The 20,687-nt window shown below is 40.4% G+C and overlaps 1 protein-coding gene and 1 long non-coding RNA gene across 2 annotated transcripts in view; both read left to right on the top strand.

The window, feature by feature from the left end:
- Positions 1–17,179, top strand: part of NELL1 (neural EGFL like 1) — a 286,566-nt gene extending 269,387 nt beyond the window's left edge. Inside the window, exons 17-20 of the mRNA XM_042882675.1 lie at positions 4,862–5,055; positions 10,555–10,731; positions 12,108–12,332; positions 15,203–17,179. Coding sequence (XP_042738609.1) covers positions 4,862–5,055; positions 10,555–10,731; positions 12,108–12,332; positions 15,203–15,253 — 647 coding nt within the window. The 3' untranslated portion in view covers positions 15,254–17,179. The remainder of the gene's footprint in view (positions 1–4,861; positions 5,056–10,554; positions 10,732–12,107; positions 12,333–15,202) is intronic.
- A 3,162-nt stretch (positions 17,180–20,341) lies between these two features.
- The window catches only part of LOC122186214, a 2,643-nt gene continuing 2,297 nt past the window's right edge, over positions 20,342–20,687 (top strand). The window contains exon 1 of the long non-coding RNA XR_006181093.1: positions 20,342–20,429. This is a non-coding gene — a long non-coding RNA (uncharacterized LOC122186214). The remainder of the gene's footprint in view (positions 20,430–20,687) is intronic.

The raw sequence follows: 20,687 nt of genomic DNA on the forward strand, positions 1-20,687 counted from the left end.
GGTTTTTCAAAGATGAATCCAAGTCACTTTTTTTGTTTTAGATGGAGGAGAAATACATAATTTTGTGACAAATTGCATGTGAAAAATGATTTGTCAAAACAGTGCTTAGTTACACACATTTGTTTGGGAGTCAAGCATACATTTTTCACATAATATTATATGTAATGGCTTAATGTAGTATAACAGTTAGAATTAGCACATTAGTAGGGTTCTTTCTTCTGCAACAACTTATCATGATATTACAGAGCACCTCGCTGCATGACATGCCTGCACACATTTATTAAGATGCTATAGAAAAGTCACACCATTAAAACCTGAATAGCCTGAAAAGCTAAGCAATGGAGTGGCTGGGGACTGGTTTGAAATTTCAGTGAAACCAAGTTAATGAACTTCTGTTGATATGTACAGTCATGCTTGTCGTCTACCCATTCAAATACAATGTCTGTGGGACCTCTGATAATATCTGAGGCAAATTACTTCTCGTTACAGCCAAAAAGGATGGAAAAGGAAATTGCATCTCAGGGGATTATGCTATTCCATTTTGATTCTGCTTTCTTGTATGCCCACGTTACCAAGCTATATTTATGTACTTCAAAAGCATATTAAGAAGTGAGCATGTCTTGTGTGGCTTTTCTTTTTTTCCCATCCACACAAAAGGACTGGTTGCATTATAGCTGAAATATCCATCAGGTACTTCTGTTGTGTGCTTGTGTAGAGAAGCATACATTTAAAGTACTTGAAGAGTGAAGATTTCGATCAGCTTTACAATAGCCCTGTGCAATGTTTGAGGTGGCAAGTCTTAGCAGCAGTCACTTTGCTGTTGGTGATATATTGTTGATATAAAATAGCACGCTAGCCGTATAAACAACTTTCTGTTTATAGTCAATGCTGTTCTGTTCTTGCACTTTCACTCTTGAAAAGAAGCTGTTCAGTGGAAAAATAAAGCCCTGCCCCGTTTACTTGTGTTAATTAGTAGTTTATACAACAGATGATCTCAATATAACAAGTAATCTTGCAAAATCATAGTCTAGGTTTGAATAAAAAGAGGAAAATGAAATTGTATACACGGGTTGACAGACTGTATGGAAGAACTGATTCCTGCAAAATTCAATAAAGATGTCTTGTTTTTGAGTTATGTAGAGAGAAAGACTAGGGATTCTCCTTGCTATTTTGTATATTTGCTTCTTTTCTTAAAAACTGCTTAGTTTTATAGATGAGTATTTCACCTTCTGCATGGTGTTGTTATGGTGGGCAATACTATCTGTGCACGGTTTTGCCTTGTGCTTTGTTATATGTTGCAGTTGTGGGCCAGTATCTTCTGAGACCTGCTGTGGGAAAGCAAATGGAACCTGATGGGAGCATGGGGAATTTGAGCTGAGCAAGGATTTGAATAATATAAAAATAATCTATATGCAAGAGCTTTATCATACAATTTTCATATTCATTAGAAGATTGTTTTGGACATGTTCAGAATTTTAAACTGTGCTGATTTCTCAACAGCAAAGTTGACACATAAATTCCAATCGTGAAGAGAAATTTCACAGTGAATATGACTGTGGGTCCTGCATTTTGGTCGCAACAACCCCAGGCAGCCCCACAGGCTTGGGGAAGAGTGGCTGGAAAGCTGCCTGATGGAAAAGGACCTTGGTGTACTGATGGACAGTGGGCTGAATATGAGCCAGCAGTGTGCCCAGGTGGCCAAGAAGGCCAGTGGCATCCTGGCTTGTATCAGGAATGGGGTGGTGAGCAGGACCAGCAGGACCATCCTGCCCCTGTGCTCGGCATTGGTGGGGCATTGGTACAGGGCATTGGTGAGGCCTCACCTCGAGTGCTGTGTTTCAGTTTTGGGCACCTCAGTACAGAAAGGACATGGAGGTGCTGGAGCAGGTCCAAAGAAGGGCAGCAAGGCTGGGGAAGGGCTTGGAGAATATGGCCTATGAGGAGAGACTGAAGGAACTGGGGCTGTTCAGTCTGGGAAAAGGAGGCTGAGGGCAGACCTTATTGCTCTCTTCCAATACCTGAAAGGTGCTTACAGCAAGAGCAGGGTTGGTCTCTTCTCACTGGTGACAGGTGACAAGAGAGGGGAAATGGCCTCAAGTTGTGCCAGGGGAGATTTAGGTTGAATCACTAAAATCTTCTTTACAGAAAGGGATGTTAAGCACTGCAATAGGCTCCCCAGGGAAGTGGTTGAGTCACCATCCTGGATGTGTTTAAAAACCATTTGGATGTGGTGCTCAGGGACATGATTTAGCAGAGGGTTGGTAGAGTTAGGGTAGGATGGTTAGGTTGTGGTTGGACTCGATGATCTTGAAGGTCTTTTCCAACCTGAGTGATTCTATATGACTGTTTTATTCCTTTTTTTTACACAGCCATATACATGCTGATCTCGCATCAATGCCAGCAATACCATGTGATCTGCATTAAGCTGCATTAAGCTAAAGTACCTCCTTAGGCTAACAACAAGCTAAAAATGTGGGAGCGTTTCTCAGTGTTGTTGTTGTTTTTTTGGGTTTTTTTTTGTGTGTTTGTGTGTTCCCTCGCCACCCCCCGTTTCTTTCCTTTTTGGCTTGCTGAATGAAAGTACAAAAATACAGCAACATTATGAGTTATTTTCCTCAAGTTCCTGGGAATGCTGACTGTTTGTGCAGACTTTTATAAATGTAATCAGCGGCAAGAAAAAAATGCCAGAGGGATGTTCTCAGAAAATTACCTCTATTAAAAGTTCAGCTGAAAATGAGTGCAGTGTCCAAGCCTTTTGTATTTGATTAATAGCTAAAACTTTTAAATAATAAATGTCATAAAATAATAAGAAACCATCATTTGCATAAAGAAAAAAAAAATGAGCAAAAGGAGTAGCAATTAGGAATTTATGTTCATGCTGTGTTACTCAGCTTTGCTCGATTGGTTTCTTTGTCAAGAATGTCCCATTTGAAAGGTTGGGTCTCCTTTAATAGGGGCATCCTTTTTTTGCGTGCTGAACTGAAAGATGCAGCGGTGTCTAAATTGGGCACTCTTTCCTTTTGGATATATATAACACATTAAATAGTGTAGCATGAGCAGGTCGACACCACTGAGAATATGAATGATGTTAGTTTTGACAATTGCTAACATCTGGCTTTCCATAAATCTGTTAAATTATATGGAAGCAGAATTAGTTTTCTGTGTCATAAGTAAAGAAATTACATGGAGCTGTGTAAGCAATATGGCTTTATGTTCATCTGTGAAATCCTTTTCATTTTGAACTGCGAAAGATACCCCTCTAATCTGCACTGTGATCCCACTGCATACTCTATATATGCATCTCAAAAAGCCCTTAATATGGAGAAGAGAATATTGACAATTGAATATTGCTTGTTGATGTCTGCAAAGACCAAGTGAATGCTGCACCTGTGCCTTTTTCTTTGACAAAAAAATATAATGCAAAGTCTATTGAAAGGAAAACAGGCGATTTTAAAAAGTATTTTTAGTCTTACTCTAGCTGTTTGTGTATAATTCTTCCTTACCAATTTATTCATAGCTCTCTTCATGTCACTCTTCATGGCTTTTATGTCTGTCACACTCTGCCTCTGCTAACACAGTGAACAAGTTTCAATTTCTCTTTGTGGAATCCCTGCTACAGCGCTGCTGGCGGGCTTTTCAAATACTCTGTAGTGCTATGGCATGAAAATAGAGCAGTAATGTTCTTTTTTGGTGATTATTAGCATTTTGGCAACAAGTAATGATGAATCAGACAAGGCATTTTATTAACCAGATCAGTGGAAATTTAGTGATTTGATTGTTAATTTCCTTCAGAGTGTTTCGAGAATTCTTAACATCTTTTTTTAAGTGCTGGCTTTCTGAGGAGAGGACTGGTGATCCCATGGCACTTACACGAGAAGCATGGCAACTAGCCATCACACCCCACTTAATCAGAGTTTAGGAAATTTTTCTTCTTAAATTCTTCTGAGTTTTTTAAATTTGTTACTTTAGAGAGGAATTAAAAGTACTTTTGGGTAATACTGAACAGTTCTAAATTTCACTCTAGTGATAAAGGCATTTTAAATGATCTGAGGATTCCTCCCTGTGATTTCTAAATTCATGTAATCAGAAATTTTCATTATAAAAAAAACCATCAGATATTTCTATAGGATCTTCTTCTCTAGTTTCCCTCCCAGTGTTGTTTAGAGCTTTCACTGTTAAGGCTGAAACGCAGGAGACAAACTGGTTTACTGGCTTCTCCTCCAGAAGAAGTTTTATACTGTAGTTCACTTTTCTCTAGTGTATAATGATTTCCTTTTGTTACTTTCTTCTTTGTGCCATTGCTAAATCACGCTATTCTTGCACAGCTTTAAGATTTATTTGTCTATTTATTTATTTATTTGATGGTGTATAAGATGCCTCTAATTTCTTTTATGTTTGTTTTTATTTCAATTCACTTTGCTTTCCTACTAGAGTTCGTAGCTATTAGTATGGAAAACACTGATCATGCTAGGAGCTTATGAAGAATAGTGCCCCACTATTTTGGTGTAAAATCCAGAACAGAGTAGTCTAACAGACTGATTTCTAGTCACTGGAAAATCACAAAACGCCCTTGTCTGAAGGCAGATCAGTGATCAGTAGTTCCACTAGCTGTGTTGGTCTCAGCATTTACAGTTAAACCTGTTAGAGAGAGCTTAAGAATTGTTTGTGGAATCAAAAGAATGATGAAAAGCAGATGAATAAGTTGAAAAAAAATCAATGTTTAATGTCAAACATACGTGGGAGATATCAGAAAGAAGATACTCTTTTCCACCAGTAAAAACACAGTAATTACTTACTATTAAAATAACATTTGGCCTGTGGAAAAACATGCCCAAAACATTATAAATGTGCTGTCTTGCAGATATCGATGAGTGTGCCTTGAAGACCCACACCTGTTGGAATGATTCAGCCTGCGTGAACCTGGCAGGAGGGTTTGACTGCCTTTGTCCATCTGGACCATCTTGTACTGGAGACTGTCTCCATGAAGGCGGCTTCAAGCGGAACGGGCAGGTGTGGACCCTGAGGGAGGACAGATGCTCCGTTTGTTCCTGCAAGGTGAGATCATGTCAGAAACCCCATATTGCAGTGCCACTGGTGCTGGCAAAAGGCTAGTTCTGAGCCCACGGTGCTGGGGCAGAAGGTAAGCTCTGCTGTGGGCTCTGAAGCTGTCATTGGGAAATCCATTGGGTCTGAGTTCTTTTTTCTTTACTGTGCCAAAGTAGCTGCAGCTGAATAGTGACTAACTCTTCTACCATGACATCCTGTGGGCTGGAGCCATTTGGGGCAGGCCTTCATGGGGATCTCATGTCATCTTTCAATGCAACCTGCAGGTGATCGGCATGCTTACTCTGCATGCTAAAAGGGGCTTTCAGCTTCTGTTTCATGTGAATATGCATCTCTCAGGACAGGTATTCATCAGTTGTGTTTCTCTTTGGCCTGAATATGTGTGAATTAACTGGTTAAGAAGGAATACCTAAGCATGACTGGAGGGCTTATCACTAAGCACTTAATTTTCTCAAGTGGAGAGGGCAAGGGCCAGCTTTCTCCTTTGCATCCCAGCTTGGCTGTGTTGGCAGTTTTCCCACTTGAGCAGTGCAGTATTTTTTGCAACTTTAAAGAAGCCAGGCATGATATATAAAAACCTACTTGACAGTTAACAGAACCATTTTCTTTTTCTTTTCTTTTTTTCCTTTATTTCCCCTCCCCCCCCCCCCCTTTTTTTTCCCCTCTCCCTCTAGAAATTGACCATTCTTTTTGAGCATGCTAGTGAAATTAAAATACTTTCTTCATTTCCACTGGTTAAAGAGGGGCACTGTCACTGAAATGCACCCTAACATTCAGCAGAACTGAAGAATTGCACCAGTCTGAGGAATGGTAAATCTTACATGGCCACTTTGACCTGATATGTTCACAGCACTGGTAAAGCTGTGCTTAGTGCAGAAACACTATTGCTCCTTGAATAATTAAAATGAAATTCTGGCTACTGTGACAAGCTGAACATAAAGAATGAGAAGAGGTCTGTCTGTCCTTGTGTCCTAATGCTTGTGAGCCATAGAAATACCAGAGGGTTTGGAGGGGTGCAGAGATGAAAAGTTATGTTGATGTTATAAGAAACTGAAAGCTTCATCGTGTCTATATTGCAGTAGGATACCAGAAGGGAAAATCAAGACTTCGGAGTGAATAGAACCCACAGACTACCCTGCTGTTTTGGGCTCAGATGGGAATATATTCTTGTTAGTTGCTATATTTTTTACTTCAAGTAGCCTCAAGCTCCCTAAAACTCCTCCCTTCAGAAGCTGAAGTATACAACTCCACTGAATACATATCACGGTTTTATTGTAATCTTGGGGAACAGGCTGGCTTATGAAAGGATTTCTAGTCAATAGAGTAAACAGTTTAATACATGTGAAGACATCTGGTCTGCCTTTGCAGAATTATAACTATTAGTATTCCTATTTTAAATTGCCTGTAATTTGTTTTCTTTGCCATTTCTCATTGCTCTTATTTCTTATGTTGAATGCTGTTATTAGTGTATGAAAATACATGAAATGATTGACTAGTGCATTGAGATTTTAAACTAAGCTTGGCAGCGTCTTTTGCTATGACTCTTCCTTTATATCTTCCTCATTTTCTAGTCTTTTTTCTCTGTGAATTAACATTTGCATTTTATTTCATGCCAATAGCTGACTTGTTTCAAGAGCCAAATTCTTGTCCATAAAACAGGGAGAGCTGCTTCTCCATCATATCCTAAGCATAAAAAAAAAAGCCTTCACTCAGCATTTATTGGAATCTGTTATTGAGACATATTTTATAAATTGTGATTGTTTCCAGTACTCCAGGCGACTCTGCAAACCTACAGCAGGGCTCTACCATTTCAATGCAGTTGCATGGAGAGCTGGTCCTGCTTGACCTTTGTGCAGCTTGCTCTGTTTTCAGTGAGGAAAAGGGCAGAGTGCAACTAAATCATTCCTTATACTTCTTACTCCAGCTTTAAAATGATCCTACTCACCTGCTTTCTCTAGGAAACAAATCAGTGATTCGGATTTAGAATAATATGCTTTCTTTTGGATTTTCTGTTGTTAAACTCATTGTAGAGGGGGATATATTTTGTGCAGCAACTGGAACACATGGATCCTGTCTTGAAAATAATTGAACTCAGAATCCAGTACAAAGGAAATCAGATAGCAGACTTCACTTTGAAGTTCTTTATATAAGGTTATTTGTGGAGTAGGATAATATCAAATATGAGAAGTTGTATTACTTCAGTTGTATTCTGAAGCAGAAGGATTATTCCAGTGTTTCATCAGACGCAGTCTCTTCAAACTGGGACAAAGTTTACAAAACCATAAGCTCTCAAAAAATAATTAGCTGGATGTATAATTAGTGTAGCACCCAAAGTGTGTTTGATGCGTCCTCTACAAGTATCTTCCTGAACTATGCTGAATTCATTGCACAAAGACTGATAGAAATGTGAAGGGGAGTGGAGGGGAGTTCCTCTCTGCTGCAAAGAAATATATGCCTGGTTGTGTGTCAGGCTATATGTCAGCTTTTGTGTCCATCCCCTAATTCAGATGACCCTTCATTTGCTATGCAAAAGAAGGCTGGGAGATGAGCACGGCGCTGGGAACACTGCCCAGGTGAAGTGTGTTCCTGATGGTGAGAACAGCATGGTGGTCCGATTTCTTCAGCTTCTGACTTCTGTCCTTCGGGCTTCTGTGGAAACTCAAGTCACCCTTTATATTGGTTCCTCTGCAAGTTAGTTTTTCTTTGTTAACAGTAGTTTTGTGTTCGTAGCTCTGATGCTTATGAAGCCCATAGAACTGTAAGAGAATCAAAGAGGAAGAGATACTAATAAGAAGCTAAATGTCATCAAAAGGAAATAAATTATTTTCTTTCTATTTCTTACTTTTTCCTATCAAAACCCATAATGCTAGTGCAGACCTGCAAAGATGCAAGTACAGTGTTGTACCTTAAGAGGCTTTATGTCATTGCACTATAGGAATAAAAACATTTTCTGAAAGGCATAGAACTGATGAGATTTCAGATAAAACACAGATGCTTAAAGAATAAGGACAGTAGCAGTGTATTATGATTACAGAAAGGTCTCTGGCAAAATTATCGAGTCTTGTCGGTGTTCTGAAATACAGAGAGTGAAGGCAAAGTAAAAGGTTAGCTGCTCCCCAGAGGTAGGAGTGTGGTAGCTCAGAGTAGCGGATAACTACCAGTGCTGTCACCAGATGAAAGAGGAATTTGAAAAATAATCTTGAAAGCTTAGAAAGTAAAGTGGGCTCAAGCAGACAGGTAGTTGCTAACCATTATTTATCAGCACTCCATTACAAAGGGGGGAAAGAGCACTGTTGTTGGTGGCACTAGGCTGCAAAGACACCTGGCACAGCTCGCCTGGAACATGATGCCTGCTGTGGGCAAAAGGTGGAGACAGTCCTCCTTTCCTACCTGTGGGAACAGAGATTTGGTCATAACTCTCCACGAGAGAAGATTTTCAGTTGTCTTCCACCACTTGCCAAAATGGGAGGATGACTTTAATTTTGAGGAGGAAGAGCTTAATTCCTGTGTTGCATCTGGCCAGTAGGAGCAGACAAGGAACTGGGTCCTTGTCTGGAGGCTAACCGCCTCCCATTCTCCACTATCTGCTTTTATTTTTACTGGAGGCCCTTCGCTCAAAACTTTGGGCTGCCAATGTTTCTGTACAGGGCTTCTACTGCAATCTCCACGTTCAAAGTGATTCAATGAGTAAATGGCTTTAGATAGAATCTCTGCTTGTCTTTTAACAGGAATCGCACTCTGATACCCTTCTCCCTCACCCAGGACGCGTAACTTTTCCTTGAGGAGGCGATTGGCACGTTCTACAATTGCTTGTCCCTGAGAGTTGCCAGGGATTCCTGTGGAATGAGATATCCCCCAAGCTGTCAGCCATTCCTGGGTCAATTTTGAGATGAAGCAAGACCCATTATCTGTTTTTATCTGGCTGGGCAACCCCATTGCGGCTATTGCAGTGGCCCAATGACTCTGTGCTGCAGTTGAATTGCACTTTGTATGTTGAGTGACTGATATCATAGAAGAAGCTGTGTCTACAGTAACGGCGAGCCATGGACGAGGGGCCATACGGGGTTCCGCACTGGTTCCTCACACGGGGCACCAATGTTGCATTGCCTCCTACGGTACTGACCTAAAACCAGGCCAGGACCAAATGACTGCACGCAGACACCAATATGATGAACAGCAAAATGGCGTTTATTACACGTGAACTCTAGCTTATATAACCTATGTGCTTCGTCTACGCCCCTAAGGGTACGTGCCACACATCAATCATAGAGCAGGGAGAGGGCCTATCGCGTCACATCCCGTGGGGGGGTCTCGCAGTCTCGCAGTTGCTGACAACAATGAACTGTATTCCTTACTTTCTGATTTATCCCAACTACAAGAGCCAGGGAAAACAAAGATTGTTAATTCCTTCTCCCGTGGCCAAAGTGACAAATCAGCCACAAGCACAGAATTCTCAGTTACCTTAATTTGATGCAAAGCACAGGAAAGTCAATGGGGCAATCTGGCCATATGCCCTCTGGCTATCAAAAGCACTTCACAACCATGCTGAGCTGGTACATGTTCTACATTTCTGTAATCCTAAGTTTTTGCTTAAAAACATGATACGAACAGATTCCCACAGGACTGCTGTGCCTCTTTTTAGTAATCACTTATGAAAAGCATCAAGAGGAAAAATATTTCCTTGCTTTGATAGGTACCACTTTATTTGATGTCAGTGAAAAAACGTGTCCTGCTTGCATCAGATACGGGTTTGTCAACTCAGAACAGGTTCTGATGACAGTATGGAAAAGCTCCAATGAAATGAGCGCATTTGTTTTGCAAATTGTGCAGATGTGATTCAAAGCAGACTGTAGTTTCGTTTGTCCATCAGATTGGCTGCAGGTGAGGCTTGCTTGAATAAGGAGTAATCCGATAATCAGCATTAAAATCAAAAGAATGCGATGTCAAAACTTTTCAATAATCTCCTTGTTGCTAACTATGATTTCAGCTCCAAGTCTACATGAAACATATCAGTATGTTGGCTCACCTATAAACGGTATAATTTCAAACAAAACTCTTCCAATTTTCATTTTTAGAATTAAAATCAATTTGTTTTTCTCTGATGCAAAGACTATATATCCTTTTTGGATGTAGAAGCAAATCTTTTGTTTATCCCAAACAATTCTGTTTAATGGTGTTTAACAAAATGTGCCATCCGATGCATTATGTAAATATTTAGCAAAACCATATTTTGGAGAGCCTGTGGGAAACAAGCTATCTTTAATACATGGAAAGAGTTATCATGGTTGCTGATAGTTTGTAGTCCATTTAACTTTAAGCTCATAGGTTCAGATGTGGAATAGAGCCAGTTGTGAGTTCACAGTAAAGAACAATTAGTGCCACTGTGATTTTGCTACATCGTACTCCTACAAAGTTAAAGGGACCAACTTGAACATCAGATGGTGCCGTTTGGTGGTTTGTGGTTGACATCAGGGCAATATGTCCTTGCAGGATGGGAAGATTTTCTGCAGGAGAACAGCCTGTGACTGCGAGAACCCCAGCGCCGATCTCTTCTGCTGCCCGGAGTGTGACACCCGTGTCACCAGCCAGTGCCTCGACCAAACTGGGCACAAGCTCTACCGCAGCGGGGACAACTGGACCTACAGCTGTCAGCAGTGTCGTTGCCTGGTATGGGGTAAAGCATTTTGGAGGGGAGCAAGAATAATCATTGGGATTTCCAGCAAAGCCCACTTTTATAAGGTCATCTGTTCCTTAAATGGGTTTTTAAAGTTATTTCATGTGCGATGGATTTGGTTGGAGGAGTTTCAGCTTTTAATTACATCAGCTGGTCTGCTTGTCTTATCAAAATGAGCAGTGCATTTTTAACTCAGGAGATGCTGGAAAAGTGAAGTGCCAGTGCCACATGGTGAATTAGCAAAAAATTAACCAAGAAAAGATGGAATAAAGCAAAGCCAAATTACTAGAGAAGCATGGAAAATAAAGAGCGCTTCTTTTCTCATTAGGCACTGTAGATTATTTCCCCAAAGCTTTATTTTTGCATAGATATACTAATTGCTGCAGCAGTGAACTTCATTAAAATGATCAGTTTTCCATTTATAGCTGTCTGTATGATGTTGTCTTCACATATGATATTAATCAAGAGGTGTCTGAGCATCAGGAAACAAATTACATTCAAAGCTAAGTTACCATTAAGTGATAATCATCCATAATGTAAAGCAGTAAGTATTCTGTTTTGTATTCTATGATTTTTTAATGTTTGCAAAAGAACAGCTAGAAACTGAAACATCATCAGTAGCAATGGCAAATATAAAACATGTGTTTTACAGGGCTTACTGTGTTTGTAGTCAGCATTTCTTTGCCTAATTTTAATATTAGGTTAACAAACATACAGAGCTGAAAGACAGTGATGCAGTAAATCAGTTTATGTGCTTTATATGATGTTATCAATATCTTAAGTGCTTAGAAAGTAGCTTAATGCAAGTCCAATTTAGTACATGTGAATGCTACAATTTAGACATGTGAATGCTACAGCAGTGTCTGTTTTTCACAAAGCTAAATACTAACATAAAGTCACCTACTGGAACGTACCTGCTATTTGTCCAACAATTCTTTTAGCAGTTGGCAGTAAAATCCATTTTGACTGTTGCTAGTTAGGTCAGTGTTCGATGTTTCTTGTCTGCATGTATCTGCAGTGTTAATTTCCCATTTAAGTTAAGTTACTGTGGTGTTTATGTGACCACGAATAGAAAGAGGATATAAATATTTACTGCAAAAATTACAGTTCATGTAAAACTATCGGAAGGCACTATTTAGTATTGCTTTTTAAACCCCCAAGAACTCAGATTATCTTCCTGTATACACACTGTTTTTTAAGTCAAGAAACTAACGAATGATACTCTGAGGCTTCATGATCAACCACACAGAGAGCTGATCCATTAAATCTATACCAATTTTGGCAAAATAGCACTTTCCTCTTTATCAGAATGGAGATCTAGCTAATAAATGGCAATAAATTCAATGAGCTTTCCTTCATTTTTGTGCAGGAAGGAGAGGTGGACTGTTGGCCTCTTTTGTGTCCAAATCTAAACTGCGAGTACACAGCCACATCAGAAGGCGAGTGCTGTCCTCACTGCGTCAGTGACCCCTGTCTGGCTGACAACATCACCTATGACATCAGGAAAACCTGCCTAGATGGCTATGGAATCACGAGACTTAGTGGTGCTGTATGGACAATGGTGGGATCTCCTTGTACAACCTGCAAATGCAAGGTACGATGACCAAGATAAAGTGGTAATGAAGATAGGGTCACTTCTGTCCTTGGATGCACTCGTTCTGGTTGCAGGAAAGTAGATAAGACCTGAGGGCAGAAAACCTGACCCACCAAAAGGCTGTGCCTTTTGTGGTCTGCAGGGTGGAAGCAAAACAATCTGTGCTTGTTTTCTTGGAAATGTTGAGCACAGATCAGTAATATCCCAGTGCAATTTTCATTCATTTTGTTGGAGAGCCCTTTAGGCATTCTTAGTATGAGTCCAGGCTAATATTTTAATAATTGATTAATGTGAACATTCAGGAAAATGTGTTTTTGTGCAGAGTTGGCAAGCAGAGACAAAAACACTGATAGAAGTTTCACATGCATGAAAGTAGAAACTCACTGCAGCTCAGGCATATATACAGAATGGAAGGAGCAGTCCTTGAGTGCAGCCCTGCAGAGAAGGACCTGGGGGTACTGATGGATAAAAAACTGAACATGAACCAGCAGGGTGCTCTTGCAGCTCGGAAAGCAGGTGGTATCCTGGGCTCCATCACTACAGGGCTGGCCAGCAGGGACAGGGAGGTGATTGTCCCTCTCTACTCTGCTATTGTGAGGCCCCATCTGGAGTACTGTGACCAGGTCTGGAGCCCCCAGCACAAGAAAGACAGAGGGCTGTTGGAGAGGGTCCAGAGGAGAGCCACAAAGATGATCAGGGGACTGGAGCACCTCCCCTGTGAGGACAGGCTGAGGGAGCTGGGCTTGTTCAGCCTGGAGAAAAGAAGGCTGCGGGGTGACCTCACTGCAGCCTTTCAGTACCTAAAGGGAGCCTACAAACAGGAGGGGAATCAACTCTTTGAAAGGGTTGATAACTGCAGGACGAGGGGAAATGGTTTTAAGTTGAGGGAGACAAGATTTAGGTTGGATGTCAGGGGGAAATTCTTTACAGAGAGAGTGGTGAGGTGCTGGAACAGCTGCCCAGAGAGGCTGTGGATGCCCCATCCCTGGAGGTGTTCAAGGCCAGGTTGGATGGGGCCCTGGGCAGCCTGGGCTGGTATTAAATGAGGAGGTAGGTGGCCTGCCTGTGGTAGGGGAGTTGGAGATTTATGATCCTTGAGGTCCCTTCCAACCTGGGCCATTTTATGATTCTGTGATTCTGTGTGCTCTCATAACAGAAGTTATTATCCTTGATCTTATAAATTTTGTATGGCTTTCTCAACAGTGGGCCAATGCCAAGAACAGGGGGACACAGGCATGCCTGCTTTGTTTGCTCCTCTGTAAGCAGGTCTGAGGGGTGGGCAATTACTCCACCAGCGTGGGAAGTACTGACTCTGCATTTGAGTATTTAGTAGGGAATACTTACATAAGGAACATGCCTGCAGTTTTCCAGAGAAATGACCAAGGCAGTTGTCTCTGTACCAGGTAGATGATGTAGAGCTCCAGGAGGAGCTCTAAAATGGCAAGCTCAGCCCTGCCAGTGTGCCTAATTTGCGGCTGCACAAATATAGGATTGTCCAGGACTCTGGAAAAATTATTTTCCAGTGTTTTCTGAGAGTTGGGTACTTCTACCCCAGTTCTCCTATCAGGATGCTGCGTTTCCCCATTCATTGAGTTTAGAAGCTTAGGAGCTATTTGAAGTTGTAATCTTTCTTGCATCTGTTCTGGTCCAGTAGGTTCTTGCCTGCTCCTGCCCTTTGCCACACCTCACTGCCCTTCACACAAACAGCTGTTCTAAAGGCTGTAATATAAGCAGAAACAGCAAAATGGTTCAGAAAAATATATAGCTAACTTCACCAAAAAAAATATATATATATATATATCTGAAGGTACTTGTCACAAAAGCCTGTTGCTGTGGATTTATGGCTTTAGTAGATACATTCTGCTTACAGACTAGGACTAATGAAAAACAGATAACAGAATCATAGGTTGAGTTGGAAGGGACCTCAAAGACCACTTAGTTCTACACCTCCCACTGCAGGCAGGGTTACCAAGCACAAAGATCAGGCTGACCAGGGCTGCATCCAACCTGGCCTCCACTGCTTTTTTCAGACTCCACAGAAGTTAAGCCTTGAAATCTGTGCTTTGTATCCTTTGTAGTGAAAACTGATCTCTTGCTCTTGACAAAAATGACTAAACAGAATAATGAAGATGTGTTTTGTGTTGTGTAAAATGTTCTTATGTTCACTGTGCAAACTAAACGGTTGCTCAGGATTTTAAATTATAGAAGTCAGCTTTTCTGCCGTTCTTCAGAGTTTTCCCAATTGGTTTGTGGTGGATCAAAATAAATAGATAAATAAACATAATGCTCGTTTGGAGGTTTTGTGGTTTCTGTAGATTTAGTACATATGATAGTTTTGTAAATGACTGAATGTTGCAGAAAGGTATTTAGCCATGGAGTAAAGCTCAAAAGCTACATGCTGTTTTTCTTCCTGAAACCTACCCTGAACCAACAATGTGAATGATTTTCTTATTTCAGAAAAACAGAGAGCTTCTCTGTATGGGTAGGATCCAAACTCTTGCCATCGACTTTCATGCCTGGGAGAAAATGAATCAAGTCATCTGTATTGTCACTGTTGTGTGCTATATTCTGTTATGGAGGCCAGAGTCTTTCACAACCAGGTTTCTAATTCACATGTAGTTCAGGTCAGTTCTGGTGGTTGATAAATAGTCAGTACAGGGAGAAAAAGTGGAGATTATTTAACTGCTGTTTAGAACAGCCTCCTCAAAAAGGCACCACAGTCAGGACCTATGGAGACACCTGAGGAGGATGGCTTACGCAGGTATTTTTTGCATGTAGTAGATGCGTCCACCTCTGCCAGCTAGTATCCCCTGTGCTTTTTGTAAGTTGTTCTGCAGCGGTGATTGACACCCACTTGTTTGTCTGTGCAGAATGGGAATGTCTGCTGCTCGGTGGATTTAGAGTGTCTCAACAATAACTGACGTCCTCAGAGTGGACTGTGCTGGGGGAGGAAAACTGATGGAGTTAACATCTGAAATGAAGCCGTATGCGTTGGTGTTTTGTACAACAGACAATTACCAAAGTCTCCGCAAGAGGAAGATGTTTGGGAGTTGCCTTTGGGACCTATCACTATGCTCATCCTTGCTAGCCTTGTCTGGGTGACTTACAGTACAGCGCATATAAGTCAATGGTTGTTACAAGTTCTCAGTGTTGTAAATTGCACACTTTTCCTGTCAAGACATTTGCAAACATGTTTAAATTATTTCATGGGTATACTAATGCTGTATTTTTGTTTTAATTTGTGTATTGACAACATGATAGAATTCAGCTCTTCTTACTTTGGATCTAAATGTTACAAACGAGACAGCCTGTTGTGATTTTGTCCCATGATATCACATACTTAGTTCCAAGGTCCCTGTCGGATGTATTTATGAAAATATGTATGTATGTACAGTCAGATTGCATAGTACTTATATTTCACAGCTGTCCAACATTTTAAAACATTGAAAGGTATATTTGATTGAATAGAATGGAAGTAATCAAACTGAGTCTGTCTTATAAATGCCATGGCAAAAAGCACTTTCTTTTCCATGTGTGTGGAGCAGCAGCAAGACTCCCATAGTGAGCAATGCTACGAAAACATCACACCGCCATTTCAACACATGTTCAGAAGAGTCAATAGTCCTTATCTGTGTTCTGCTTTGCAAGAGAAACTGCAAATGCTGAAAAAGGGTATAATCCCTCTCAGTGTTGCAGTGAGAAAATGGTCAGCCTTGAGATGATGCAGTTTGAATGGATTTTGCAGTTTGGTAAGATTTTGCTGTTGATTGTAACGTCATCGATTAGTTCAGATTTTTTTCTTTTTTGTATTTGCAGTGATAATGATGTCCACCCTTCTCAGTAACTGCTGCCGTAATGGCAAAGTGCAGAAGGTGCTGTGCCAGCGACATGCAGGACAGCAGACCTTAAATGTTGGTAACTTTCATTACCCAGTTAATGGCTCAGTAACAGGTTTTTCTCTTTTTGTATTTTACAACATAGAAAAAGTTTTAAATTTACCATGCACACAGTGTCTTTTAGTACATAAGTTTAGATAGAAATACAAATGAAAACTCGGCCCTGTACTGAGGTTAGAGTTTAGTTTCTCTTCTGTTTATGCCTACTTTTCTCCTGAGGCTAGAAAGTTTGTGACACTAGAGCAAGAATATATTTCTATGATGATGACATCTTCAGCTTAAATGTCACCTTTTTAATGTGCTGTTGTGTTTTGTTCTGCTCATTTGTGCAGTGGGTTTTTTTGTTTGCTTGTTTGTTTTTCTTTTTATTCAATTAACTGAACAACGAGTTTGTGGAAAGGAGTGCAGGAATAAGTAAAGTGACTACTGTCTGGACAGTCAACATCTGAGGCTTTCATAGCTTCGTGCGGAAAACATGACACTGCTAAAAGAAGAATGAAGTGTGACTGAAATGAAAAAAGAGTCTTAAATGAAGTACTGCCATGTTTCTTACAAGGGGAAAACTGGCAAAACAATATAAAAAATGATGTGACGATTCAGACAGTTTACTTCCCTTTTTTTTCAAACGTTATTTGTTTTATCTAACTCTGGTTTGTGTGGTAAATTTATTTTCTTTAAATGCCCCGTCATTTCCAGCTATTGATGTATTGACTATATTTGCATTGCCATAATGATTGTATAATAAGGGAAATGGTTGTGTTTTGTATGATACTCCAAGGATGTCTGTAAATCATGCCAGCTCATTTTGTATATCACATTGTAAAACCCAACGGTAATTCAGTTGGATGAGACATCCAGTGGGATGAGATATAAAAGGGGAATGATTTAAAACTTGTGGGCATCCAAATAAACTCCTATGTACAGATTGCTTTCCTTTATTAATGGGATTTTAAACTGCTAGTTGCTGTCCTTTCCAGGCTTGAATGTGATGTTGCTAAGAGGAGTGTTTGCCGGGAGAAGTAGTATCAGAACAGCGAGAAATTCTTCATTTATGCTTACGCAGACAAAATTGTATATTCCAGTCTGTCACGGATACCAATTTGTGAAGCTCTGTGAATGGGATTAATGACAGCACAAGGTTTCAAAGTTGTTCTTTTCCCATTTAACTCACAGTAGTGAAGCCCTTTCCCAGGATGCTCTCTGGAAGCTCCTGACCTTGTTGAGAGTGCATTCAACAGGTGCACAGAACTTCGTATTTTGCCTTTCGTATACGGATTTCCTTCCTGAACCCAATGCAGATTAATTCAATGAAACTCTTTCAGAGCATTTTATTCTGCATTATGTGTCATTATCTCCAAAGTTACACAGCTTGAATTGTTTACATAAAGTCAAAATATTGGCACAGACCTGTTTACGTTGCATTTTAAGCAGTTACTCTATGATGAACTTTTCCATATGAAGCAGTGTGATCACTAATCACATCACGTTTCCAATCAGAAGCTACATCCTCAGCTCAGAGGTCGGATTGAGGCACAAAATGTAACTCACTATGATCGTCCGTGACTGAGGTAAGGATTTTCAAAACCTCTTTCATTTGAAGGGCCTTGGATCCCTTTTCACTGTAAACCTTTTGGGCACTGAAGTAAAACTGCTGCAATATAATGATTATTTTTATATCTCCCTTACTACAAGGAGAGATACAATTATAGGAAACACGATTTCCGAAAATCTCTTTGTGAAAGAAAAGAAGAGCAATAATTTTAAGGTGAGGACAATTCTTGACACGCATTTGTGAAAGGCAGCTTCCTGCTACTTACGGGGCTTAGACCAAACTGTCACTGTTGATAAGTGGAATTTTGTGTCTGTTTCTGCTTAATATCTTGTAGAGGAATATTTCCTCTGCTTGTAACTGAGAAACAGATAATTCCAGATCTTGTAAAATATTTTTGCTTTCTTCTGGAAAAAATCTCAGCCTGTGTATTGGACCAAGACATCATACAACATATGGTGCCACGCACCGCTTGTGAGGGAGGGGGCTGCTCAGTTCTGCTCTTTGTGTACTTTCAGACTCATCTGCAGAGACGAAGCAAGTACATCTTTGTGTTCAGTTCTGGCAGCTCCTGGAGTCATACACCCAATGAGCCACAAAACTGTTTAGACCAAAGAATTTCTGAGCTATTGCCCACAAATACTAATACCTGGAATGTGTGGGTGATTTGTTAATATATCTTTATTGCTTCAGAAACCTTAATAACAATAAATAACAATTGTCTTTCTGAATCCATCTTCTCCTAAGAGCTAGCACTAGTTTTCAAGTGTAATTGTGTACAGCAGTTAATTAATAGCATCTTTCCAATCAGATTACAATGGCAAACAAAACATTGCTTGGTTTGTTTTTGTTTTGATGATAACGTTTTACAAAGCGAAAGGTAAAATGTCAGGAGTGATTAGACAAATGGTGGAATAGACTGTAACAGAATTAATTCATACCTCCTACTAGCAATATGGGAACGTCTCACTTCTAAAGGTACTTACATAATTGGCTTTAGTGAAAGCATTTTAGAAGGGTCCCATGATACAGTTTGATGGAAAATTTTAAGTGAATGTTGTGATAAGGCAGAACTGTTTGAGGGGCATACCCTGCCATCAGAAATATATACCTGCCAACAAGTTCCTCTTAAGGTAAATCTTTGGAGCGTCAGAGAGATGTAAAGCAGCACAAGGGAGATAAAAACCAGGCTCTGATCTTTCTGCACCAAAATACCTCTTGCAGAACCACGAAGATGTGGCACTGAGGGCCATAGTCGGTGGGCATGGAGGGGGTAGGTATTATAATATAATGTATACTACACTATATCCTATATACTACTATACTACTATGTATATATGTATACACTAAGAAAGGTATGTATACACACAGAAAGGATCAGGTTCAGGCTTTTAAGTGAAAACAGTCACTAGGAGGTTCACAGCACGAAGAAAGAAAATGTGGCCTTCCCCAGCCAAAAAAAAAAAAAAAAGAAAAAAAGAAAAGGCTCCCAAACCAGGTCATTTAAATTATTTAGTGTTACTCAAGCTGCACGGTGCAAGGGTGCACTGACTTCTAATGAGTGGATTTCTGGCTGGTGGCCAAGTCCTTGCTTTGGCAGTACCTCACACTTGAATTATTTTTCTTCCTAAATTTGAAGATGAGATTGTTGGAATGGAGTGGGTTTGAGTGATGTTTGGAAGCAAGCCTCAGAATGTTTCCTGTGCTGCAGCAGCACGTGAAGCAATTCAGAAGCAATTCAGGCTTCTTTCTTACACGTGCCCTAGTCCTGGCTGGGGGAAACCACCTTGGAAGATGGCACAGAGTGACCTCACTGGCTCACCTGTGTTGGTGTGGCACTGCTACAACCAGCACTTTGATAGCATTGTGATTTTATTGTGATGTGTGTGTGCCACGTACGGTCACAGGTGGGCTCTGCAAGGGGCTTTTGGTTGCCATTCTCTGTTCTGTAGTTCCTTTCAAACGATGAGTCGTGTCATCCAGGCACCGTAACATAACTACCTGCACCAAAGCTCTTTATTATCAAATGCCTTTGTGGTTCTGTGTGTTTGCACACTGAGTAGACACTTCAGTGCAGAGAGACATAGATGTTCTGCAGCTGACCACATTATCACTCAAACACAGAGCAGAGATCAGGAATTTATCACCACCAGAGTTGAAAAATCCTGCTTTCTAATAATGCAGTTGACTGACTGTTGGTTGATGCACTATAGGACTACTTCTTCTGTCACAAGATATGCAAATGTGTTTAATTTAATCCACTGCTTCTCAGTACTAATTTTAACAGGCTCCCTTTCACTGTTAAATATGCAGATTTGTTTTCATACCTGAATATTATACAAAATGCTTTACCACCACCGCGCCTTAAGACTCAGAGCAGGCATGCCTTAACGCAACATCTCTTGTGATACAATCGTAGAACCACGGAGGTGTGTTAATGTAAGCAGTAACTTTAAAGTTAAACTCCTCCCCATCAAGTTAAGGGTTAGGGACACTTAAGCAAGCAGATTACAAGTACAAGTGCAGCTGTGGTGTAGGTGGTTTTCTGCTTGACTACAGCTTTGGCCACTCATTAAGCTGATGAAGTTCCATCTTTAGCTGCGCATGTTTGTTCTGTGAATTTTCAGGGTAGGAGGCAGCTTAGAAAAAAAGGTAAGTACTGCTCAACTTTTATTTTTATTTCCTGAATAGGAAATATTTTCAATTCTACTAAAAAAGAAAACTAACGAAAGTGACTTCTCTACACTTCATTCTCCACTCTCTTGACTGCTCATCTCTCAGACCTCTTTACTGCTACAGTCTTTCAACCTGACCAACAAGACAGTGTGAATACTTAGCAGAATAAAATTTGCTTTCATGCTTATAGGAAAGGGAAATTTGGAGCTGTAAGTGATTTATCATTTTTTTTTT

This window comes from Lagopus leucura, unplaced genomic scaffold (assembly GCF_019238085.1).
Source record: "Lagopus leucura isolate 7727_CA_CO unplaced genomic scaffold, USGS_WTPT01 Super-Scaffold_100035, whole genome shotgun sequence".
Taxonomy (NCBI): domain Eukaryota; kingdom Metazoa; phylum Chordata; class Aves; order Galliformes; family Phasianidae; genus Lagopus; species Lagopus leucura.